At 32.3% G+C, this 27,404-nt stretch overlaps 1 protein-coding gene across 1 annotated transcript; it reads left to right on the top strand.

The window, feature by feature from the left end:
- Nucleotides 1–936: 936 nt before the first annotated feature.
- On the top strand, nucleotides 937–26,761 carry LOC124362373 (aspartic proteinase A3-like). The gene is made up of 9 exons (XM_046816811.1): nucleotides 937–1,060; nucleotides 2,923–3,052; nucleotides 4,922–5,048; nucleotides 9,300–9,418; nucleotides 10,583–10,779; nucleotides 18,528–18,668; nucleotides 20,096–20,237; nucleotides 25,554–25,646; nucleotides 25,953–26,761. The coding sequence occupies exons 1-9, from the start codon at nucleotides 996–998 to the stop codon at nucleotides 26,103–26,105; spliced, it is 1,167 nt and encodes a 388-aa protein (XP_046672767.1). The 5' UTR covers nucleotides 937–995; the 3' UTR covers nucleotides 26,106–26,761.
- The last annotated feature ends 643 nt before the right edge of the window (nucleotides 26,762–27,404 follow it).

Raw genomic sequence — 27,404 nt, 5'->3', positions numbered from 1 at the left:
AATACATTCCTTTATGAAACTAAAGAACTTAAAAGTGCCAACCATGGTGCCACTTCAACACGACAAAAAATGAAATAAATATTGCGTATACGTATACGTTGCAAAATTCTCTTTTTCTTAGAAAATGATCTCTACCTTAACATTCTCGATTCTAAAATGTTTATTAAACTAAATTATTTTTACTCGAGTAAAAAAACATGGTTTAAGTAATAGATTAGACATATTTGGATAAACCAACTACTTACATTATTTTACTACAAGAGTAAGATAACTAATGTTGTAAGATGGAGCTTATATAGGTTTTGTAATTTAATCACTACATTGAAAAATTACAGTACTCAATATTGTATAATTTTTATTTTGCAAAGACCTTCCATAGCAAGGCTATCTTCTTCAGACACATCACACGAGTCATATCTTTTTTCGAAGTATCTGAAGAAGATAGTTTTGCTATCGGAAGGTCTCACAATATAAAAATTATACAATATTGTTTATTGTGATTTTTCAATGTAGTGATTAAATCAAGATAACTGTTTTCAAGAGCCCGTTAAGTAGCTTTCGTCATATTGTAGATTATTACTACAAGCAGGAATTCTAAGAATCCATCCTTTCAACTTTTTATATGACTAGTAAAAAAACTGTATTTATTAAAAAAAAAAAAAATTTTTTAATTTAAAAAAATAATTGCAAAGTTGTATAGGTAAACTTTATAATGTGGATAGCTTGAAGAGGTATTCCAGGAATTTTTCTTAATATTGATACATCGATACTGAAATAACTTCAATAATGGATATTTATAAAACAGTGTCTACAAAAACGTAAACATAACTAAGTTTCAGGGAACTGTCAAAAGTGATTAACAACTAATATCTGTAAATTGATTAGATACAAAAGCAACTGATTAAAACTATATCTGAGGTCGTTAAATGATATCAATTTCAGTATAGTTGTACTGTAACCGGAGGCATTCTCTCTGTCCAACACGAAGGCCTAAGATGTATCTTGCAAGAACTCTGGTAGCAGCTCAACTTGTTGGCCTACTATGTGCTGCCAGTTTTAGGTAAAGTTGCACATTAAACCTATATTTGTTTCTTTATTACATTTTAGTCTTAAAGTATGTGTTTGTTCTATCTTAGGTCAAGAAGCTAAGAAATTACATTTACTCCGAAAAGGACCTTTGCGCTGCTTCCGGGTTGACAGAATATTCTGGATGGTGAGGTTAGAGTAGGGGCCGTTTCCTGACAAGAACCGTGAAGAAGTATTTTTTGGGCATTAATCTCAGTCACGTCTCCTAGGAATAGGGGAAGCCAGCTCTATACCAGCCTCTCCAGTCAAATCAGGCAGGGAGTGGTACATTCTTATGTCTAGGCTATCTTGAAATTTGCGGTAAGTGATGCATTACGCCTGGATATCCTTAAGGCTGTCCAGATTTAAGTGACATATCAATTTTGCTGTACTCATTGGAGGTTCTACTGGAAGATTTAAACCAGCCAAAAGTGAACTCTATTGGGGAGTCTTAGAGAGTTCTTCAGTATAAACTCAGTGCCCACGAAGTAAGTTTTTAAATTCCCAGGAGGGCTCATTTCTGGACGATTTATACCTTCTATTTGAAACTGCACTGGGTACAGTAAAACCCAACTTGTCACTTACATCTTGGCAATCCCTTGCCAAGATGTAAGTGAACGTCACTAACCGTAAATTTCTAGATATTGAGGTGAAAGGTTGATCGCTTGGTCCAGTTGGAGTGGTGGAAATTGTGTTAACGTTATTGGAAGCCTAAACATGAGAGAGTATTGTCCGCCATTCACTTTAACTGGAAGAGACTAAAACGATCCCTTTTTCCAAGGTGACATGACTTATATATAGAGTCCTCATGGTGAATGTTCGAGTAAAATTGGATCTCGACAGGAGACGATTCCCTAGCCTACCCATCCTAAATATTCTGTCACTCCAGAAGCAAGCGCAAAGGTTCTTTAGGGCTGAGTGCAGTAGGTTTCTTCAGTGGCTTGTCCTAAGTGAACATGCAAAATGGTTGTAAAGGAAAATCATTTGCACTGTTTACTCTTCATTTATAACTAAATAAAGCATTGCTTAATATTTGCTTAAAGCTTTTGTTAGCAGTCAACTCGCGAGATCTCCCCAGGCAAGATGAATTCAATAATTGTTATTAGTTGAAAACTCATTTATGTATACCAAATTATTCCACAATACCGTGCCTGGGAGAATTTGAACTCCAACAGAACTTTCACCAGGTTCATCAACTTTATATGAATAGTAAGGTGTCCCTGCGCATATCATTACTATGTTGAGATTATTGAAAGAATCATTCATCTACACTAGAGAGGGAAGGGTGAGTTCTCCAAAATATATCTCGTCATAAACTATTACCATATCTAGAAAACATGTGCATTGAGATACCAAGGATATCTTAGGTTCAAGTCTTTACAGTTGTGTGGTTTATGTAGTCACCATTAAACGAGGTTAAGTGATAGAGAGGACTTTATAGTCCTAACTCGCCTCCAATAAAGACATTTCTCATTTCATTTCAGAAAAGACTATAAAGGCGCTAGATACAAAGTGCATGGAGACAAACAAAAATTAAAATTTTAAACTATCTCTTTTCGTTTCCGTGGAAAAGTCTTTTTACTCTCGTTACTAATTTATTGAGTTAATTTTAAAACAAACAAATACTTTATACACTTTACTAATTTTTCAAACAGTATTTAACTCGATCAGGTAAATTATTTTTTATTTACACAAACCCTCCAAAAACTAAAAGAAAACTCAAATTTAATTCATATACTATTTAAATTTCAACTAGACAATGAACGAAAAGCCAATGATTGAGCCATATTTAAGTATCACTAAATGCCTGTTGCTGTGTATATATATTCCGTCATACAGTTAATGTTTCAATTTCAGGAATCTGGACCAAGACGATATTTTAAAAATTAACCGTGAAAAACACCCAGTCAGATTAAACCATTTGAAAACTCACGCCAGTGCCCTTAAGAAAAACAGAGGAGATGTAAAACTGAAAGATATCCAAGATGTAAGTACAATAAATTAGATTACCACACTTACAAGAACAATTATGCCAATCTAAACTGATTTAAAACACGGATTAAAAATTTGTAAACGAGCTTTCAACAATACCAAATTCAAACAGTAACATTACAACACTAATCATAAATGAAGGACCAAATACAATTCCTGATAAACACTAAAATATTAATTCAGTAAAGCAAACAAGTAAACGAAAATGTATCATTCTTGATTGTTGAAAAATATAATCAAAGCAATAGAAATCAATATCATATAAGATTACTTCCAAGAATTTTGTTGTAAAATAGTTTATATATATCGTATAAGTTAATAAATAATTATAAATGCATAATTGCTATATAATAATAAATACTAGTTAATTTCTGTGTATAATGTACGGACACATTAGTATTCAAAATATAGATTCTTAGAAAAACTGTTGTCAAGTGTAGTACTAAATAGTAATGTATTGTTCTTTATTCTGTACACAGAATTATGGTGTATAAATCTTTACTGATTAGATCTACTCGTAGTACATATTTTCCACCCGAAAATTCATTTTATGTAATTCTATTAACTTATTTTAGTTACTTTATCATTTAGTGTATTTGCCTTAGTATAAATATAAAACTGTACTAATACGTCATCAGTATATTAATTTTGGTTTCCGCTAATAATATGTGAATGCACAAGCATTGATTATAACAGAATTAAAAACAGATTTTTGTGAAATTTGGTATGTGTGCGTAGTTGGTGGGCCACAAACTACTATACTCGTATGTACTTTTAGTTTTATTTAGTTACTTCATACATGCTGCTTGGTCAGAAACTGAAATACTGTATAGTGTTTATGTATATGTTTCTAACCACCTTAGAGTAGATACTGAAGAATAGACACATCTCAGTTGATTTCCTTGAATTTACTCATGTTGAATGTCTGATTGGTTGTGACATAAAATGTGGTTCTGGTCTTTAGTGCTCATGACCATTGTTACCTTACCATTAAAGAACTCGCTTTGCTTGGATCAAACCCGACCTCTTACTTGTTCATCAATATTTACTGACATTGAATTATGTAATTGCCACTTATGAAACTATAATGAATACTATTATCATTATTAAGAGTAATTTTCATATTAAAAATCCTAGACAATCTTTAACTTTTAGTAATACAGAACTGCATGTGTCTTTACATTTCCAATAATCATATGTTACTTCCATTTATAGAAAAAGAAAATTATAACTTTCCCTATTGTCTATGAAAGAATTTTTGTGCAAAGCTTTATCAACAGGGCTTTCACTATGTAAAAAATTATATCTTACTTAAACTTATAATAAAAATTAAAGACAGTGTGTTTAAATTACATTTGTAGCATCTTCGATACTTCAGTACTCTTTTATTTAAGTATAAAAGTGTGCTCTTTTAATTTTTTGATATTTGATTTGATTGGTTTGATTTCTCTAAACCATGGTAGTATAACTCTAAAAAGTGATTAGGCTTGATTAGAGCGCGTTTCTTCTAGATTTAATGTCTGATAACAATCCCATCTACATTTCCTACGTTGCTTAAATAATTTTTGAATGTGTAGCAAATTCTAAACAGATTTGCTTATACAAAAACGTCTAAGCAGTTTTAACTTAAGGGCTCATTACAAATTAAATTTAGCACTATAATCATAAATAAGTTATTAGTAAATACAACACGTAGTAAACAAATTATAGGTAGTTGATAGGTAGTTTTTATCCATTTATGATTAATTCTTGGACAGTTCATATAATTATTGATGTTACAGCATTCAAACAGTATCTCCCCTCTGAAACTAAAGCTGTATTTTGTTCAACTACTTATTGCCTTACAAACTGTGATGTTTTCAAGATGTTTTATGTTGGGCCGATGGCCGTTGGCACTCCACCACAGAGACTAACGGTACTTTATGACACTGGTTCTTCTGACCTCTGGGTGCCCTCCAGTCAGATGTGCAAGACCGACGAGAAGTATTGTCGTAAGTTAACTTTCAGTAATTCAAATGTGTTAGAACAAGGGCAGGATTCTCTAGTTTTCTATGAATAATGTAACTATCTATTTTTTTTATAATTAACTAAGAAGAGCTAGAAAAATGCGGATATGCCGTAGGACTATGTAAAATAATGTTACTATTTCTAAGTGATGCAAAAATCCCCTATAATCCTCTACTATAGGACCAATTTGACAAATTCAAAAGCAACACAGGAAGGCTATAATATCCATAATAACCCCTTCCATCTGACTCCTACGAAAGGTAAACGGAAGCCGCACAACAGCTTTAGCTGTAGTTCTACCTTTCCACTTTATGAGGTTCACATGTCTACCTCAATAGTTCTGGCGAATTCTTAGAGAAGCAACCGATATTCTAAATCCAGTATTTCATGTTTTCAATAATCGAAGTCCCATGCCTTGTTATAGTGCATGAGAGTACATGTAGCTGGACACAATGGGTGGTTTTGAGACAGAGGTTCAATGGCTGTTAGCCTACTTCAATTTACAGTTAACTTAAATATTGACCACAATAAAGGTATGGAAGCTGTGAAACACTTTATAAAGGTATAGAAGCTGTGAAACACTTTCTAAATAAAGGACCTGGAAATTCAAAACCTAGCACTAACTTCATCATTACTCTCATAAATTTTACATTATCTTCCTATTGTTTTCGATTTCAAAACAAATTTTATTTACAAAAGAAAGGAACAGCCATGGGTACCCGAATGGCCCCATCATACGCAAATCTTTTTATGGCAAAATTTGAACAAGATTTTTTACATTCTCAAACATTTAAACCTTTATTCTGGACTAGATACATAGATGACATTTTTATGTTATGGACAGAGAGTAATGAAAAACTTTTAGATTTCTTAAACGCATTGAACTCCTTCGATAACAATTTAAAATTTACTTGGAAAATTTCGACAGAGTCAGTTACATTTCTGGATATTGACGTTTACATCAAAAAAGGTTACTTGAAACACAAAATTAATGTAAAACCTACTAACACTTTTCAATATCTACACTACAACAGTTGTCACCCTGTATATGTAAAAAGATCAATTCCCAAAAGCTTGGCTACACGAGCAACTAAATTATGCAGTGAGAGTGAAGATCTTAAAAATTACTTTAGTAACATATATGATGCTTTTTTAAAACGAGGATATCCTGAGAAGCTATTGAATGAAAAGCTACAGCTCAATGAAAGTAACCTTAATAATAATTATGTCAAAAAGAAATATTATGATGAGCCTAAATTAATAACACAATATCATCCTGGTCTCTACAAAATTAACAACATTTTTAAAGTAGCTTACAAAATTCTTCAAAATTCTCCACTGACAGACTCATTTCTAAAAAGTATTCCACGTATTGGTTTTAAAAGACCTCCTATCTTAAAGGACATTATATCGAAACCAAAATTACCAGCTGATTCTGATGTGGAAAATAAATTTAAAGGAGCACATCCATGTAATAAATCAAGATGCATGGTGTGCAATCAAATACAAGAGTCATCAAAATTCGAAAGTAGTTCAACTAAAAAAGTATACAAAATTATTGGAAATTTGACATGTGATACAAAAAATGTAGTATATCAAATTCAGTGTAAAAAATGTCCTAAAGACTACATTGGCTCTACAACAAATAATTTAAGAATAAGAATGACAGGTCACCGTTATGATTTTAAGCATAATGATGAATCAGAACCATTAGTCATTCATAGTAAAATACACAAAGAATCTTTTGAAAATTTATATACAGTAAAACCAATACGATCAATAAAAAATAATTCAAATACATCAAAATTAAGAAATTTAAAACAAGCATGTCAAATTGTCACAAAATCTAAATTTCCCTATGGATTAAATCTTCGATAAATTTAAATCATCTGAACACTCATCACATCTTTACACCCACAGTTTGAACATAGACAATAGACAATAGACAATATTCTTTATTAACATATTCTTCAAGAACAGTTTTGCGTCAAATATAACATATGGAATAAATTCATAAAAATGTACATTGTCAAGTGATTAAACATGATTTGAATCAAGAACAAAAAACTCATCAAGAGAATAAAATGGATGTTTTTTTAGCCAGTTGCCAAGCCGTTGTCTCAGGTGCTGGCCATCTGTCCCCTTCACTGCTGCTGGAAGATGGTTTCAAAGCTTGGACCCCATGTAGCTTGGCTTCTCTTCATATTTAGTCAGGCGGTGTACAGGGAGGCAGTAGTTTGTTGCATGTCGGGTGTTGTATGTGTGCAGTTGTGATCCAGTCTTGAGTGGGTTCAGAGTCTTTGTTCTAGCATATGTTATGGTCTCAAGTATGTACAAATTCACTATAGTTAGGATTTTGAGCTCCTTGAACTTTTCCCTACAGGATTCTCTGGGTGATAGATCACAAAGTGTCCTTATAGCTCTCTTTTGTTGAATAAGTACACGTTGCACATTTGTCTTGGATGAGTTTCCCCAGACCAATAGCCCATATCGAAGATGCGTCTCAAAAAGAGAGTAGTAGGCTATTTTGGCAGTGTTGAGATCACTAATGGTCTTAATTCTTCTTATGACGTAGATTCCTGTGCTTAATTTCCTACAGAGGTTATCCACATGAGGTGTCCAATTTAGATGTTCGTCGAGTGTGATGCCAAGGTAGGTGGTGCTGTCAGTAGTTTCCAGGTCTGGCAGTCTTGTCACTGTTTGTTTTTTGTTTCCAAAAATTAATTGTTTTGTCTTTGATTGGTTTACAACTAAGCTGTTCTGTTTACAATAATTAATTGCTGTGTTTAAAGCTGTGGTGGCAGTGGTTGCTATAATATTTGGATTTTTATTACCTTATTTTACCTTATATGTTTATCATTTCAAGAATATATGCTTATTAATTTATTTATCTGTTTACATGTATGTTTTTAATTATTTTATGTGTTTTGTTATGTTGTTTTGACCTGAAGAAGCGTAATGCGAAATATAGTTAATTAATAGTAATATGTTGGCCTTTTTCTACATATATAGTTCTTAGCTCATAACATTTCGGCTAATGTGGATTGTGCACATAGCTAATATTTGTAATAAACATGTGTTTTGAGCAAGGAACTTACGTTGTAGGTTAAAACATTATTTATGTTAAGAAAATGGTACATACTTATATTTAATAATATAGGATTTGTTCCACACTTAACTCTTTTTCAAGATTCTACGCTTAGGGAGAAACTCAGTTATTGTGAGGTTTAATTGAATGTTGAATTTATTTTTTTCCACAATCATTTGTTTTGATGGGTTGTGTCTCAAAAGAATTTGTATTCTAAGAATAAACTTTGTTACCTCCTTCTGCTAAGATACAGCTTCTCCAACCCCATAATTTGCTATCCAAAGTAAATAGGTTTACATTTAAATAAACAAAAAATGGTTCAGCATATACGAGTAATATATATTCTGCCTCAAACTTTCATGAAACAGTTATTTTGTCTAAAATAAGATGTATTAAAATTTACATTAAGGTATGTAAATCTCGTATTACGAATAATAGTTTTGCTCAGTCACCTCATACAGCCGCTGCAGTGTGGAACGTCCCATAGGGAGCATTGTGGAAATATTAAATGCAAGCCTGATTTAATTGGAGTGGTCCTAAACTATTGGAGTGGTCATTATATAACCATATAACATTATACAAAGTTTGCAAAATATACATTATCTGTTATTGTTACAAAAAATGTTAAGGTGTTTCAGACATTTTACTTATACTGTATACAATAGTTATAATGCGTTACTCTATAGTCGATACAGCGACATTTCACTCCGGTACGTGAGATTGGAGTTCCCGTTGTACTAACCAGTTAGATGTTTCGAGTAGATTTTCTCAATATGAACTCAATTTCTCTGTTGAACTGTTTTTAAATTTAATAAACGATCCTAAATACGTCATACTTACTCAAATAACAATTCAGCATTAACATTTCATGAATGGTGTCTTATTCCAGTGTAATGTGTCAGGTTTTAAATTTGGATTGCGATAGTTTTATGAAATAAAATCTGCTATCATATGAAAGTATGTTACTTTACAAATTAAGTTAGTGTTTTTAATCTACCAGTAATTTTTAAAATATTTACAAATCGTATTGTTACTAGAGTTTTTCTTGGACGAGTACTGGAAATTTCAATTTTTTTGTTATTTCACTAAACGGCGAGATTTCTTTAGTAATATCTTTTGTTTACTGAACTTTACTGTTTATTTCTAGACCACCACAAAACGTACAATGACATGAAGAGCAAGACGTACAAAAAGGATGGCAAGCCTTTTCATATTCTGCATGGCCCTGGTTCTGTCTCCGGCTTTGTGTCAGACGACGACATTAGGGTGAGTTTGGCATCTTACAACTCTTTCAGCTACAACTATTTATCACTTGATCATTTTGTAATGAATGTATTTGTTTAGTTTTTTCACTATTTGCACATTTTTAAATGAAAGCCATAAAGAATAGTTATTATGTATATGTCTTTAAGTGCAAGAGCAAGTGATTACAGGGCGCTTCACACTGCAGTCCATCCATACACTGGACAGGTGGATTGGATGTTAGGTAAAGATCGTTCGCCTGTGTATTAACTGGAACATCGGACACCGGCGGCGGCCGTCCAACCGCTGGAAGAAATTTACGTCCAGCGTATGAATGCTTTGGAGTCGCTCGCCGAGCGATTTTTACAGGAGTCACCGTAGACGTTACCAGTTGCGCATGCGCATGCGCATTCAACAGGCGCCGTCCCGCTAGAGATATTCCAAAATACACCTAATGGATTTTGCAAGTTCTCAATAGTTTTAAAAAAGCTTACCTCAAGCACACGGCTAGCCGTTCTCTACTTGTGATTGGTTTCCTGTAATTAGTGTCTTCTTCCTTTATAGCATTCTCTATAAATGTAAAAACGTCATACATACACACACACACATATAATTTCAATGTTTGAAATTAGAAGCAAGCATTACGTTTTTTATAATATTGTTACTTTATTTTTTTAAGAGATTAAATACATAACACAGAATGAATGGAAATTTTTATTCCAGATGTGATGCAAACATCTACATTTTGACTGTTTGCTGCAATTCGTGCAGAAAAAAGCTATGCGACTTACACTTAATTTTCTAAAATACTGAGACAAGTATCTATTTAAAAACATTTCAATTGCATTTATATGTTTTTTTTTTATAAGAGCTAAGCAAAACACCCGATACAAAGAAGTGCAGATGAGGTCGAACAGAACGTAACGTCTTCATGGCATTTCTTTATGAGAATACTTGCAATTTTGCTACCCTTTTACCTTTGGACTCAATAGGGTTCTTACTTTCACAAGGGGTTACTTTGTACCAAGTTTCAAGCCTCTAGAACACTTCTATGAAGACTTATTGCATATATGGACAGACTGGCATCGACACGATTGTAAGAGGGATCTGTCAAGCCATAATTAATTTATGAATTTAATTTAATAAATATGAAATGTTAGCATGCAATAAAGCTCAACTCTAATGCAGGTTGGAAGACTCAAGGTGACTCAGCAAGTCTTTGGAGAGGCCACTAGCATCGATAACTACACTTCATCCCTGAAGTTCGATGGTATCCTCGGAATGGCTTACCCTGCTCTCTCTAGCATCGGAACTGATCCTCCATTCGTCAACATGATCAAGCAAAATGTAGTCAGCAATCCAGTCTTTGCTTTCTACCTTAACAAGTAAGAAAATCTAAAATTTTAATATTGCCAAAAATATGCATTTCTTGGAAAGACCTAACTGTTCTATTGTGCATGCAATGGCTTTTTTTATAGGTATTTTCATAACCGCATCTCTTTTCTTAACCTTCACTAAAAATCGGAAAAATCTGTTAAACATCCCTAAAGTAAAATAAAATTTTCAAGGTTTTTAAAGAACTTTGCTTTTGGTATAAAGTAATGTACTTAAAAACATGTAATTTTATATTATTATCTTTTCTCTCTCAGCTGTAGTTTGCATTTCAAAACTCCTGTTGAAGTACTACAATGTGAGTATGGTTTCTTGTCAATCCCCCGTCAAAAGTAATCCGTGAGTCGGACGGTGGACCTGAGGCCGTGACCGTCGGACACTGAGGAGGTCGTAAATAAATGGCCACGACAGTTTTACGACGAGTATTAGTAGGCAGGCAGGCAGCGGGTAGGCCGGGACTCTTGTCCCTTCTGAGGTAGCGTCTCTGCAACAAGCAGAATGGCTACTGGTCATTTGTACGTCCAGCCCCAAGTGGGGCTATTGTTGCGTTGGGTCGTGAGGAATTGTTAAATGTGTGGTTTTAATTTCGGTCGGTTAAAAGTAGTCTAGTTGGTTGGGTAGTGAAGTGGAGAGTCGTTGGTTTTTGTTGTTGTCCGTTCATTCTTCTAGGGTGGGTCATTTATTATAACCTTTAGATGTGGGATTTTACACGGATGGACGGCTTCCCTGGTTGCCCACTCACGGATGTGATCCCACTTTGATTCAGCTGCTGCTGCATACGTGGTTCTCGCCTGGCCTGTGATGAAATCATGCAGGCTGGGTAGTCCTGCAGACCGTAGGACGACCGTGTTCCTGACGAACCATGGTGTGTTCGTCAGTTGGCGGAGCGTCCTGTTCTGGAAGGCTTCTAGTGCCTTCCTGGTAATCTTGGAGGTGTGTGGATGCCAGGCTGGAGCCGCGTATGAGTCCTTTAACTCCCTTCTCAAAATGACTTTATTCAGCTATAGCTTGAGGGAACTGTTGTAATGATTTTCTGATTGCCTTTAAATTTCCCATCACTTATTGCTTGTTACAGTGTATTAACATCTTCACGGAGACTATGTATTACTCGATCTTCAGTAATTCTAACCTACAGCGCACATTATGACGTTAAGTACAGTCAATGTATTAAGATACACAGTTCAAACAATACTAACTAAGACTACAGCAGCACTGGTGCTAAGGTTTTTTATTATCAAATATTTTCATTAAATCATTAAATCATTTTCAGCCTATTCTAAGATACCTGACTAATTCAATTTTTTTTCACGCTGCTACTTGGGTGCAAATTATTCGCATTCTCTTTCATTGTTTTGTAGAAACTGATGACCCAGTGAGACTATTTTCCTCTCTCAACTTTCTCTAAGTTATGAGCGACTGACATGAGAGACGAATATAATTAAAAATTAATACCGATATGTAAAGGTATCAAGTATGAGGTGTGAGAATCTGTTGCATATAATATGTATGTCTGTGTTTAGTAAGGGAGGAACGGTAAACAAAATCGTTTATTCATTTCAGCTACCTGTATCTAACACGTATTTTCTCAGTAGTGATTTCTTTTTAACTAACATCTTTACAGGAAAATGATTACTATAAATTTCTTTCCCGTGTGAAACTTGTTTTAATATTATTCAAATCTCAAATATATTGAATTATAAACCGACAGAACAGAGGATATAATGCCTGAACCATTCATGAGCAAATCAGTCACTCATATCATCTTTAATTTTTAATAACAGCTAATGACTATCCTTGTCTTTGTCAAAGATTTGTCTAATGTCCAAGAACAAACCTTCTGGTTTGGAACTTTTTGGATTGTTGATATTTAATTGGCTTTATTCTACACATTTTAGCAGGACTATCGGTTAATTTCGTTGCTAAATTCAAATTGAGTTGAAGCTGTAACATTGTAACATCTAAAACTTACATATTTTGCAGTTTTTTTATAACTTGGGCGATACTGAAAGCAATGATATTGGTCTGTAGTTTTTACGAATGCACTTTGCTCCTTTTCAAGAACAATTACAACTTAAATATTTTAAACAAAGGCAAAACTCTCACTTAGTCACTCACCACTATTTCCAACTTCTCATATATCTATAAAATTTCGCACACGTTGCATCAGAAATTAAATAGAAATATTAAAACATTTTATAAAGATCAACCATAAGGGTTTAAATGGAATTGCACCCCTAGAAGAACTGTATTTTGTCTTTCAACATATTGTTCAAGAAAGATGACATTTCACACACGCGTTCCTCTTCACATAAACAGAAAAACAAACATTTTCATGAAGATCGAATACTTACAGTGGTTGCAACGACTTGAAAAACTATATTTTTGTATTTTAACTTTCCGCTCTCCTATAAAGGATAAATTTAAAACACATATTTATTATGTTCTTAAACAAACTACCGGCACCGGAAATAATTTAAACCGGAATTAGATTACAACGCTGGAAGTAATCGCTCTTTGACAATAGTGGACATTTCAGCTAACTTATCGATGTAATATGATACAAACACCAACTTTCTTCATCAGGTAAACAAGGCAAACACTGATATAGCGCCGTAAATTATACCTCAGACCGAAAATCGATTTATTTGAGTGTAAGTGTACGATTTTAGACCGAAGAATATTTCTGGGATTTATATACTTTCTTGATTGGGTTAATAAAACAAAAGCTACTACTGCCTCTTTAATACCATAGACCGAAAGTAGATTTCTATGAATGGGAGTGGACCCCTCTTGCACAAAGAAGGCTTTTCAGAACTATGTACGTATAATTTTCCTAATTAGGGCAACAATGCAGTCTTCTAAGGCACTACAATATGTTTGACCGTAAGTAAATTAATTAAATAATTTGAAGTAGATGCTTTTATTATTATTATAAATTACTACCAGTTATCCGCGGCTTCGCATGCAAATTCGTAGGCTTTGCACATGTATTGCACTGCTGGGTTGATTTAATTATATTTCTGACGCCAATGTTGAATTTGCTTTGTTGTCTCAACCAATACAATCTGTCAAAAACTGTATGTTTATGGTCATTGTTATTTACTGTGGTTTTCGTATTATTTTGTTCCACAGAGTACAATAAAGCCTTTCTCGTGCTCAGTCTGACCTTAAGACAAAACACACATAGCAATATTTAAAATATAAAATATTATACTGTAACAAAATATAAACAATAATAACATTTATACTAATAACATAAACTTTAACTTTCTTTAAGAAAAATACAGGGCCTCCAAAGAAGATCTTGTAATGAGGTCCCATCCTTGAGTTTAAAATAAATATTGTATTATTTTACTTTCTCGATTAAAAGGAAAAAAAAATCTTTTTTTGAGAGTGGGATGAAATTGAATTGTCCCTCCCATGATGGAGCAACACCTTTCACCACAAACTGTAAAATATTTTTGTGTGTGCTTTGGATATGATTATTTACAATAACATATATATATTAACTGAAAAGTGACTTTACACTTGTAGTAGTGTAACCAAATTTTTCAAAACCTGCTCTTTGTTTCTTCTTGCTACTTGGGAAATAATATTCCTATAATCGAAAAATAATATGTATTGGAATAATAGGAACAGGCCTTTGCAGTCACACTTTACTAGGTCCACTGTTCTTTGCTCCATATGAGAAGTGTTATTGTGTAGCAGCGACTGACATAGATTAACTGTTTTTGTTATTGACGTACAATACAAGATAGATGAAAGTTTTCTGAAGTAAACGATATGTTGTTGCAGCAATAGGCCACATGTGAATACTTAATTTGTGTATTTACACGCATAATTTCTAGCTTATTGTAACCAAGCTTAGCATTAGTGTTTTAATATGCCCTGTTTATATTCATTCAGTTCTGAGTTTCAGTATAATTTTATTACGGTACATATTTATTGTGAGGATAAAATTAACTAAACCAGATATCAAGAACAACTCTGTCCAATAATTCAACAAAAGTTGGTAGGTGCTAATATTTGTTTATTGATCTCTTCATTATTTAATTGTTATTGATTTTTATTTTCAATCTAACATAGCATTAAATTTTTTAGTTAATTTCCAGTTTGTTTGTAAAATAACGCTGTCCAAATTTAATAGAAGAGTGAAATTAAGAACTATATATGGGAGAAGATTAAGGTTTGAAAAAGTACAAAACCTTACTACTTTTAGGCTAGACAAGAAAGTATGAAAAGGTCGATAAGACAGATTGTATACAGGCCGTCCACGTTACAAAACGTGTGTGTGTGTATAAACACATTTTTTGAATGTATGTATACGATTTTTTAACAAAGAAGACTTTTCAGACCTAAACATGTATTTATTTCCTTGATCGGAACAACAACGCAAATACTACTACTCCTCGAAAATACCTTTCAGTGACCATTGCTGATTTTTAGGAGTATTTATTAAGCTATTGAAACAGGGCATGGCTATAATAGGTACCTGTTATTTAATAATAAATCGTGTTCCAATACATACATATTCAATTCTAATTACTTTTAATGACTTTTTTCAATTTTTAAAAGGGCAACTGCATTATTCATTATATTAATAAACATATTAGACACACTATTTACATAAATCCATATAATTCTCGTTGAATCTTTGTCCTCAGCAGATTCAAACTTTAAACTACGTTCCACATGTTACGTCATTATTACATCTACTTACATCAAATAAACTTGTTTTCACCAATACAGACGATCAGAAAGACAGTTCGATGGTCCCTAAATTATTGACGAGTCTATGACAGCCAAAATGTTCTGCTTACCCAGCTAGACCTTGGCCGCTTAACAAAATGTGATTTATACAATTGAAGTAGTTTCCGTTACCAAAGTATCGGCGAAACCAAAACTGCCAAGAATCTTTACACATCTATCAATATAATTATTTATAGTAATTATCAATATTTATACATAAAACAATCCAAGGCAAAAAGTTATTCTTCCTGTGTTTTTTAGCCTACATTTTCTAGTAAATTAGGTAATGTCATCTCGAGCCAATTGTAAATTGATAAGATAACAAATGAAAACTGATACAAGTGTGGTATTTAAAGATAATGGATTAACTTTTCGTAGATTGGCATCTCGTCGGTAACATATTAGTTGAATTTATACATTAATAAACTATTACACCGCTGTATCAGTTTGTACCTACTACTCACAAAGAGAAAACAGTTAGATACGTGTAATCCGTAACGGAATAATAATAGTAATAACAATCATCATTTTCAAATAAACCTCTAAATGTTTCAGTACAGCTTCTTCAATAACCTAAGTCAATAATAACAGTTTAAACAGTTAAATTCCATCCATTAACATTTATCTCTATAGTACGGTACATCATATATTTACTTTTTTCCACATACATATTTCTGAATTCACTCATGCGTTGAGTTAATTAATAACTGTACAAACCTGTATGTCCTGCTATAATGTATATTAGGCGTATTACATTAAATACACGTTGTTTTTGTCATATAACAAATTATTGAAAGATTTGGTTATAAGAAAATAAAGTCAATGATGGATCCGGAAGTATACCAGAACCACACGAATATATTAGAAAATAATTCATCATTAACACCGTTACTATTTATATCTGGCTTATTGCTGTTACTGATTAATAAATGTTTTTGCTACGCTTTCTGGTTAAAAATATATAATCGTAATAAAACTGAATTTTCTTAAATACTACAATTTTATTTTAAAACAAAAAAAAAAACAAAAAATGAAGGTTCAGTTGTAGTAGCCCCCGTTCTGTTAATTTGCCATTACTTTGCTATGACCAATACACTGGACCCGCACCCAGGTATCATTAACACCGTTACTATTTATATCTGGCTTATTGCTGTTACTGATTAATAAATGTTTTTGCTACGCTTTCTGGTTAAAAATATATAATCGTAATAAAACTGAATTTTCTTAAATACTACAATTTTATTTTAAAACAAAAAAAAAAACAAAAAATGAAGGTTCAGTTGTAGTAGCCCCCGTTCTGTTAATTTGCCATTACTTTGCTATGACCAATACACTGGACCCGCACCCAGGTCCCGAGTCCCACCAAGCGGGCGCGCCGGGCCAGGCTGCGGTCTTACACCACGACACTCTCTGTCGGCGGTCCGGGGAACTTCCTCAGAGCGGCGAGTGACGAGCACTCTGTCGGTTGCTCCGATAGGCAAACTCAACTGAACCCTGTGGACACGTGTGCTCGTGCGGTATATAACTCCAGCTATGCCCGCACGCACTCCACCGAGAACTTACTTTTGTGGCGGTCATCAATAATAATAAGTATTATTACCCAAGTTACGTTAAATGTATATTCAGATGATTTATATAAATTGATTAAGCACTGGAGGATATCGAATCGTTTTAAAAACATATGTGATGGTTTTGTAACGTGGACGGCCTGTATACAATCTGCCTTATCGACCTTTTCATACTTTCTTGTCTAGCCTAAAAGTAGTAAGGTTTTGTACTTTTTCAAACCTTAATCTTCTCCCATATATAGTTCTTAATTTCGCTCTTCTATTAAATTTGGACAGCGTTATTTTACAAACAAACTGGAAATTAACTAAAAAATGTAGTGCTATGTTAGAAAGAAAATAAAAATCAATAACAATTAAATAATGAAGAGATCAATAAACAAATATTAGCACCTACCAACTTTTGCTGAATTATTGGACAGAGTTGTTCTTGATATCTGGTTTAGTTAATTTTATCCTCACAATAAATATGTAATAAAATTATACTGAAACTCAGAACTGAATGAATATTAAACAGGGCATATTAAAACACTAATGCTAAGTTTGGTTACAATAAGCTAGAAATTATGCGTGTAAATACACAAATTACGTATTCACATGTGGCCTATTGCTGCAACAACATATTGTTTACTTCAGAAAACTTTCATCTATCTTGTATTGTATGTCAATAACAAAAAAACCGTTAATCTATGTCAGTCGCTGCTACACAATAACACTTCTCATATGGAGCAAAGAACAGTGGACCTAGTAAAGTGTGACTACAAAGGCCTTTTCCTATTATTTCAATACATATTATATTTTCAATTATAGGAATATTATTTCCCAAGTAGCAAGAAAAAACAAAGAGCAGGTTTTGAAAAATTTTGGTTACACTACTACAAGTGTAAAGTCACTTCAGTTAATATATTTTATTGTAAATAATCATATCCAAAGCACACACAAAAATATTGTACAGTTTGTGGTGAAAGGTGTTGCTCCATCATGGGAGGGACAATTCTTCCCAGTCTCAAAAAAAAAAGATTTTTTTTTCTTTTAATCGAGAAAGTAAAATAATAAAATATTTATTTTAAATCAAGGATAGGACCTCATTACAAGATCTTCTTTGGAGGCCCTGTATTTTTCTTAAAGAAAGTTAATGTTTATGTTATTAGTATAAATGCTATTATTGTTTATATTTTGTTACAGTATAATATGTTATATTTTAAATATTGCTATGTGTGTTTTGTCTTAAGGTCGGACTGAGCACGAGAAAGGCTTTATTATACTCGGTTTTGTTTTCAACATCCTTTGTTTTTGTACTTTGTTCAAATTTGAAAAGAATATTTTCAAGGGGATTATTTTTTGGTTTGACTGTCAAACAGAAAAAATCAAATGTGTTACTTTCTTTAAGAAATCAATTTCTATCTTTCTTTCTCTTTATTGCACAGGGAGATACAGGACCAGTTAGAACTCAGCAAGAAAACAGGTGCAGAGTTGGTTCTGGGAGGTGTAGATTCTAAGCACTACCAGGGTCAGTTTACCTTTGCTCCCGTCAATTCTCAGGTGTACTGGCAATTTCAACTCGATGGGTAAGATTTTATCAGAATCCATTTTAATGTGATTTATTTGTAGTTTTGTTTAATTTTGAAGCACTTTTGCCTATCACTCACATGTTAATGGACTGTTTGGTGTAGTAATACTTGCAACAGTCAACAGTGGCATTCCCACAATAAAAACCCCCGATGTTTCAAATTGACGTTGTCAACTCTAGGTTTTGTTCATAGCTTTATTTACAATCTATTCAATACAATTGAACAGCAAGTAAATGTGAGGGTTAATTAGAAAAGCATGGGTTAGCAGCGGTTTACAGCTAACAACACTGCTTAGCAAACACTCAAATAAATCTTAGTAGTAGATCAAGAACACTGTGTATATTTAGTCTGTAAACACTGCCACTATCATCAAGTAAGTTGGCAAGATGGATTAGGATGGTTATTCAACTTTTATTTGTAATTTGGTGTTTAAATTTGTCATTTTCTCCTTGACAAATAAAATACTTAAGTCTTGATGGATTATGTTATTCACATACCAAGGAGCTTTGTGCATGTTTTGCAGGATTTTTATCTATATTGGATTATATCTATATTATCATTTGAGTCAAACCCCCATAGTGAGAGTCATAAGTCCAAACATGTTTCAAAATAGCTTTGTAAAGGGAATTTTATTTTCCAAAGACAGAGCGTTTACCAGTTTCAATATTTATTGTTTAACTGAAGTCTTTTGAGCTATATGTTGGAATGCCATTCCAACCTTCTATCAATCTGCATTCCCAGGTATGGAATAAGATAGTGTAATTTGGGGCTTTCAATAGTGTAATCAACTCAAAAGTGGATGTAAAAGGTTCTCCAGAACTTTCTCAATATCTTTGCAAACATTAACTGAGTGTTTGTTACCCGGATAAAAGAATCAAACAAAGTCCTACAGTGAATGTTTAGTTCTTAATTCATTTTTGTGCAACTTTCTTTTTGTACCTCTTAAGAACTTCTCTACCCAAAAAACTTGCCTAATGGGAAGCACTTATATCACAACTACAACCATATATGTAAATATTACATATCATAGTTATAGTGCCATATCTGACAACATCAATAAGAATGTTTTTATGACAATTGATTGTATTTTTGCTATACATTGCAATTAACAGGAGGCAAATAAATGTCATCGTTATACATAATCACTGCTTAATTATACAAACATATATATCATTATTTCCATTTTGCTGATCATTAAAGATACTAATTTATTACAAATATAAAAAATAATGACAATAATAGCTCAGCATTATAATTAATTATCTATAAAACTTTGGTACAGTATTTGCTGAAAATGTTATTTAATGTATAGGAGTCTGTTCATTTTCAATATTTATTAATTTCTAAAACTTTTTTATAAAACTGTTTAAACCCATATGATGATAAGCAATATTTAACACACATATTTTATATATTTCCTCCAGCGTTGTTCTGCAGCAGCAACAAATCAGCCAGTCGTACCCTGCCATCGTAGACTCAGGAACCAGCCTCATCTGGGGGCCTTCTTCTGTCATAGACCTCATCAATGAAGCTCTCGATGGGCATGAAGAACACGGTATATATATTGTAAGTATTTTTAACAGATAATGTACATAATTATTTAAGGCCAAAATACAAGCCTCATTACGATGTTAGAGCTGCATACTAACCGTATAAAGCAATAAAAAAATTAAATATTATGGTTTAAAATGTTAAAGTAACTATTTCTAAAAAGAAACAATATTTCATAACCTCCTCTGAAAAATTAAGGATGTTTTAACTCGAACTTCAGAAATGCATAAAAACACTTTTACACACCTCATATTTAAAAAATTATCCAGGAAACGGCTCTCGAATTGAACCGTATTATCCGTGTTATTTGAACCTAAATATCAGTTTTTTATAGCTAATTCCTTAGTTTAAAGCTCCTTGTCGGATTGTCGACTCTTTTCCTTGCATATTTCTTAGCATATGCAGCAGCATTTTTGTTGTTGGTAACAACGTTTAAAAAAGGTTTTCAATCCATTCAATGTTTAATTTTTTAGTGCATGGTGAAAAATATATAAGAAATAACAATAAAAAACATATATAATAATACATTTCTTGTCTTTTATTCTAGAAACCAAAGTATAAATTTTGAGTTTAAATGAATGTACAAAATTATGGTTTTACTACTATTAACCAAAAAATATTTTGGTTAGTAAAAAAAGCCTACCTTAAGCTTACAGCTAGCCATTCTCTGCTTGTATTTGATTTACCGTAATTCGTGACTTCCCTCTTTATATAATTCTCTATAAATGTCATAACCTCTTTGAATTTTTCTTTACTTAGTCTAAAATACTGTTTGAATCCCTCTTCGTCCCCCTAAAAGTCTGCTATCAAATCATAGAATTCATCAAACACTTTTCTTTTTCTATTAATGGGGTGCACCCAATGTTTTTGTGTACCAACTGAATTCAGTAGGACTGTATTTTCATCATCACTGCTGGAACTGTTACACTTCTCACAAAATCACTGTTACACCAAGGTACACAAAAACCTAATTTTTTAAATATGACAAAACATATTATTCCATAACAAAGTCTTGAAAATCCATGAACAATTCTTATTTGTGAAAGCATAAGTAAAATATACCTATTTCCTCACTCCACTATAGTTACAATTCTATTTACTAATTTTGTCAAAATCAGTGTGATGTTCAAATTCAGGCATTTTTGTAGTAGAATATCACAACTCTAAAACTGAAGCTTTTTAACTATCTGATAAGTGATATTAATAGTTGAAAAATAATCAAATTTCTGGTTAAATTCCTTTTTTAATTTTTAGAAAGCTACACTAATGTTCTATAAACACTTAATATGCAATAATTAAGCACTTAAAAGTATGATTACATTTCTGAGTAAAGTGTGTGCTTTTCTAAATGTTTAAGCTAAAATTAATTTTCTATCCATATTCTAATATGTAGAATGTTAACATGTTATTGTACTCTTAACTGTACAATATAACAAACAAAATTAAATATAAAATATATTGAAAATCGAAAAAGTTATGTTATTCAGTAAACTCTTCTCTTCAATTTGTTGAATAAATTAAATTTTTTCTTTAAAATGACACCTTTTCATGCTTCCACAAAATTTGGTTTGTGTCTCGTGAGGTATCAGTGCCAAAATAAGTGTTTCAGGAAACTTCTTAGCAAATAAACTATTATGTTCTCACAATTCTAATATTGGCTCCAAAAATTTCTGAACTACTATACATGTGGGCCGTGGTTTTAAAACATATGGTTAGTTGTGTATTTTTTCTATTTGGAAAATCTAAATTGTGAACTTTCAGCATCACTTTTCTTGAGGGATTATCGACTGAGTTTAGCATGTCAATCACGATTTTTATAAACACTTGTTGTGGTGAAAACATTGTATAAGTACATTCCTGATTTTACCCAGAAAAAGTTTAAGTACAATAGGCAAAATCATTCCTGTAAATCAACCAAATTTGTTTTGGTCATTAGATTTATATATTGGTTTTTTTAATGTTGAAGTGAAGACTCCTTCTAAGACTAATCAGCTTGTTGAACTTGAACCTAGGCCATAGGAGACCTTACGAGAGGACTCTGTATCCCAGCAGATATGAGTTAAGCCGTTTACTTCACAAACTACCATTATATAATCACAATATATGTTTCTACTACTCCTAAAAATTACCAAAAATATTTTACTATGCTTTGTTTTACAATTTACATAAATGTGTAAATATTATTGAAGAGCCTCTTGGACATATTTTAAAAATATAAATTACACGTTTCTATTCAGATCTTCGGAACAACTCTTCTTGACAGTCCCAGGAAACAGTTATAAGTTCTGCAGAATTACCTTCACTAATGCATAGTTTTTAATACACTTTTGATCCTTTACAAGGGCAATGCCCTCAGGCCACTCAAAAGGAAGAGAGAAAAAGTAGCATCTGGACATAATTGTCTCAATTACCCTAGAAATAACTTGATTGAAGGTCTATTAATCTCAAAGTTGGTACAAAAACCCCTAGACTCTCTTTATGGAGGATGTAGTAAAGCAGCTACTAAATGTTTCTCTAGTGATGTCATACACCCAATCACAAGATGCAATAATCCCACTGAACTTTGAATACTGCCTTTTTGTCATTAGTTGAGTGACTGTACAAGTAATCCTTCCATTTATTATGAGAAGCTCGTGAGGTGAAAGATGTGATCACATTATTACAAAGGGAGTGCTTAATCCTTCATGTCCTCTCCAATCTGGGAACACTTTTTCTTCTTCATTGGTTGGCTACCAAGAGGTGATTCCACTATTTCAGAGCTTGATAATATTAACCAAAAGCAATAAATACATATTTTTAATAAATAATTTATAGACAATAGACAAATAAATATTTATTGTAAAATACAATTTCTGGTATCAAAATGTAATAAAAACTGGTACATAGTCAATGATTAAAAACTACATAACTAATCTTATTTTAAAACATTACTTTCATACTTATAAAAAATCACTTTTTGATACATTGATCTATAAAACATAAATAAAAACATTGATTAAATCCAAGGCTAAACCCATTGTACATATTTTTACTATTTGTTTTCATCATCAACTATCTTCAAAGAATTAATTTACACTATATGTTTTTTAACAAAGTGCTTCTTTTATTTATTTTTTTTTTTTGTAAATGTAGATAAGGGAAGTTTTTTATATGCCTGTGGAATATTATTATATAATTTCAAACCTAGATAAAGAGGACTAGTTTCAAATTGTTTAGTTTATGTGCCGGATATTGAAACAAATTACAATTTCATGTGTGATATATATGATTAAATTTGTTATTTTTCAAATTGATCAGGATTATTAAGTACTAATTTAAGTATTTCAAAAATGTATATACATGCCAAAGTAAGGATGTTACATTTTTTTAAATAACGGTTTACATGTTGTTCTTGAGTTGCAATGACCTATTGTTCTAATAATTGACTTTTGACTAATAAAGAGTTTTTGCACATCTGAGCAATTAACCCACAAAGTAATACCATAACTCAACATCGAGTATACATGGGCATAATATACAGCTAAACCAACTTCCAAAGATGTTATTCAAACTAGTATACTCAAAACATACCTGGTTGAATTAAGTTTCTTATTTAACATATTGATATGGTTGGAAAAATTTAATTTAGTGTCTAAATGTATGCCTAAAAATTTTACTATGTGTGTATTATTATTAAACCCTTTACAAAAATGATCATTTCTTAATTTAAAGCGTAATGTATTAGTCTTGTCTCGATTTAACAACAGACCGTGAGTAAGGAAAATTTTGTGAAGTTTGTTAATGACATCTTTGGTGTCAAGTTCTAAGTCACTTAACAATAATTAACACACTTATATGAATAATTAACAAAAAAACTAATATGTGTTTTATTCATATGCTCTACTCATGTAAATATTGAATGTAGCTCCAGTTCACATTCCTCTTAGTACAGCGCCTATAATCTGACGCTGTCACAGACCTGACTCCTGGAATCTTAAGTTATGATCATCTGAAGAGATCCAAAAAAAAAGTCACAAAGAAGCTTTTTATGGTTTCGACATCAGAGACCCTGGACTGGAGCTACACTCAACATTTAAATTGAATCAAACCGTCCCATCATAGCTACTTTATATGTTCCATCCATTTTTCATATTTATACAAAAAACTATATAAATACAGTCTTTTAGAAACAAAAAAGTAGAAAATAACAAATATATTAGTTTAGCAACAATGTTTTACCAAATTTCTGTCCTCCTAATAAAATTTTCCAAATCTGAAAAAAAAGAGTTTCTAGCCTCAGAAAAATGTTCAGGTTACTTCAATATTAAAATACTATGAAGATAAACTTTTATTGTTAACCATACTGTATGTGACAAAGATACGAGGGGTATTAGAAAAATAAGGTTCCCTATGCCGCCGAGACAGAATGCGATATGTTGGGAGAAATCTGGCAACACTGTCTTATTCATCAGCTGTCCTCTTCTCTATCCATACCACTCGCACCTCGCTACGTCCAACAGTGCCGGCCTAGCTGCCTTCGAAGATGGAGCTCTCTATCGTTGTTACCGCCAGATGCGAAATTCGTGCTGTGATACGTTTTTGAAATGCAAAACAGATTTAACGTATTGAAATTCATCGTCAGTTAATCGAAAATTTATGGGGAAAAGCATATCCAAGCAGCAATCACGTGAATGGCGTCACTCAACTTCGCCTAAGCCGAAGAAGTTCAAGCAAACACAGTCTGCTGGGAAGGTCATGACAACCTTCATTTGGGACAGGAAGGGCCTGCTTTTGATCGACTTTTTATCTCATGGAACAACAGTAAACTCCGACAGATATTGCGACACATTAAAAAACTGAGACGCGCGATCCAGAACCACCGGAGAGGAAGATTGTCCAGTGGTGTGAGGCTTCTCCATGACAATGCTCGACCTCATGTCTCACGTCAAACTCAAGAACTGCTGACAAATTTTGGCTGGACTATTGTGCCCCATTCCCCCTACAGCACAGACCTAGCCCCAAGTGATTACCACTTATTCCCAAAATTAAAGGAACACTTGGGTGGCCAACGCTTCAGTACCGATGATGAAGTCAAGGAAGAGGTTACTCGATTCCTCAAAGGATTGGCGGTAGAATTCTACACAACATGGGGATAGAAAAGTTGGAGCATCGTCTAAAAAGTGTTTGGATAGAAACGGTGATTATGTGGAAAAATAGCTTAACTTTTAAGTTTTAAATTGATGTATAACACTAATTAGAAATATAGAGTTATCTATTTTTAAAAATCATGGGAACCTTATTTTTCTAATACCCCTCGTAATTCTACAATTAATTATTACATGCTGGTTTCAGGTTGACTGTTCAAAAATCAAATCATTTCCTGATATATATTTCTCAATCAGCAACACAAAATTTGTTCTTCATCCAAAGGACTATGTTGTGAAGGTATAATATATACATATAATGTTAAACAATTTAAATGTATGTGACAATTAATAATTTTGTAAATAATGTGTATGCTTCATGTCACAGTAAATGATTTATCTATTCGTTCTCATTTTAAGAATAAAAGCTCTTAATTGTTTTGAAGTAAGTTGCAAATTATGAAAGTCATAAAAAGTAAGAGAGATAAGAATTCAAATATTTTATTAGCAAGGCATTTACTTTACTGTACAATTAATTAAAAAATAATGTAATATTTAGCTTTATCTAGAGGATCTTGATTTAAATGAAAATAATAAACCATTTCAGATTAGAAATGAAGAAGACAGTATCATCTGCATCAGTGGTTTCATTGGAAAGAATGGGCTGCCTTTCTTCGTCCTTGGAGATGTGTTTATGCGCAAATACTACACTCAGTTCGATATGGGTCAAAACAGAGTTGGATTTGCCATTGCTAAGTAAACAATAGTTTGTTTAAATAAACTATCATAGGCATTTATGTACAAGATTTTAATGTTTTGTTTTCATGATATTCAAACCCAAATATTAAGTGCTGGCTGTTGTGAAACAACTAAATTTTACCCCACAAGACCAATGTTAAACCTCAAATACTTCTAATTATTAGTAGTAGAGTCCATGAGACATGTCCATTTTAAAGGTGTCATTAATGTCCAAACACTTTTTAGATTTATTTTAAATTATATTTTTTTAAATATTTAAATGATAAAGTACATACAAAGTTTTAGATATTTTTCTGGATGCACATTCATAGCTTTAAAATTAGTAACATTTCTTCACCCGATGACCATAAATAAGGAATAGATGTGTTTTGGATTTTAAATTATTCTTATGGAGTTAAAATCAAAAAGGCCTCTAGTATTGTCAACTCTTGTAATAATACAAGTAACAAAATACTATACTCAACCTTGAAATATTTATATGATTTTATTTCTTATATGAAATAGTTTTTATTTTCCAGCAGATAGTGGTGGACTTTCATTATCACACTGTATACTATACCATGTAATTGTTAATATATCTTTTAATGTTCTTTTTCTTCTATATATGACTACAAATAATTTTGTTCAAAATAATAAAAATAATACTGCTGTATTGTACATTAATGTTCTCCTTTTCCAAACTAATTAAGACATTTAATTAAAGCAACAGTCCTTTTAGCTACCATCATGTACCTATTAGATTTGGAATTTGAATATTATTATATAATCTATATATTCCAAAATGTTTGTGCAACCTATATAAACGAATATACAATAGCAGAACACAAGTGGAATTGTTCTAAGGAGATTGCTGTTTCACCTGCTAAAGTAAATTATCAATATGGATCTCTATATTTTGGCAGGGCTTAGAATAGTATTGCAAGATTGGTCATAAACTCAGTGCCATGATTAAATCCTGGAGATGATTACTGAAGATATCAGCTTAGCTATTCCAAGGTCCACACTTTTTTATGATGACATGACGAAACATAACACGGAATCACAAATCAGAAGATTCTCACTGATTTCAATAATCTACGCCTAATGCCTCATCAGTAATAACCAAATTATTCCATAGGACATTAAAAAGCTAAAATGATTCAGACAAATATTAAACACATTCCTGAATAATTTTTAATAATATTACACAAAAATATCTGTTGGCTATGAAAAAAAGTTAGGACATAAATGCATGGTCCTTCAGAACGTGGTCTAAAAAGACAAAAGTTTAAGGTTTAAAGTAGTTTACTATAGGCAAGGC

The sequence above is a fragment of the Homalodisca vitripennis genome, chromosome 5 (genome assembly GCF_021130785.1).
Source record: "Homalodisca vitripennis isolate AUS2020 chromosome 5, UT_GWSS_2.1, whole genome shotgun sequence".
Lineage (NCBI taxonomy): Eukaryota > Metazoa > Arthropoda > Insecta > Hemiptera > Cicadellidae > Homalodisca > Homalodisca vitripennis.
This window is presented reverse-complemented; position numbering and strand designations above follow the sequence as displayed.

Bases quoted from the DNA above. Each gene is read 5' to 3' on its own strand.
- LOC124362373 (XM_046816811.1), top strand. From the start codon at position 996: ATGTATCTTGCAAGAACTCTGGTAGCAGCTCAACTTGTTGGCCTACTA. The intron at 10,780-18,527 runs GTAAGAAAATCT...TTTATTGCACAG, and splicing joins TTTGCTTTCTACCTTAACAA to GGAGATACAGGACCAGTTAG. The intron at 25,647-25,952 runs GTATAATATATA...AAACCATTTCAG, and splicing joins CAAAGGACTATGTTGTGAAG to ATTAGAAATGAAGAAGACAG.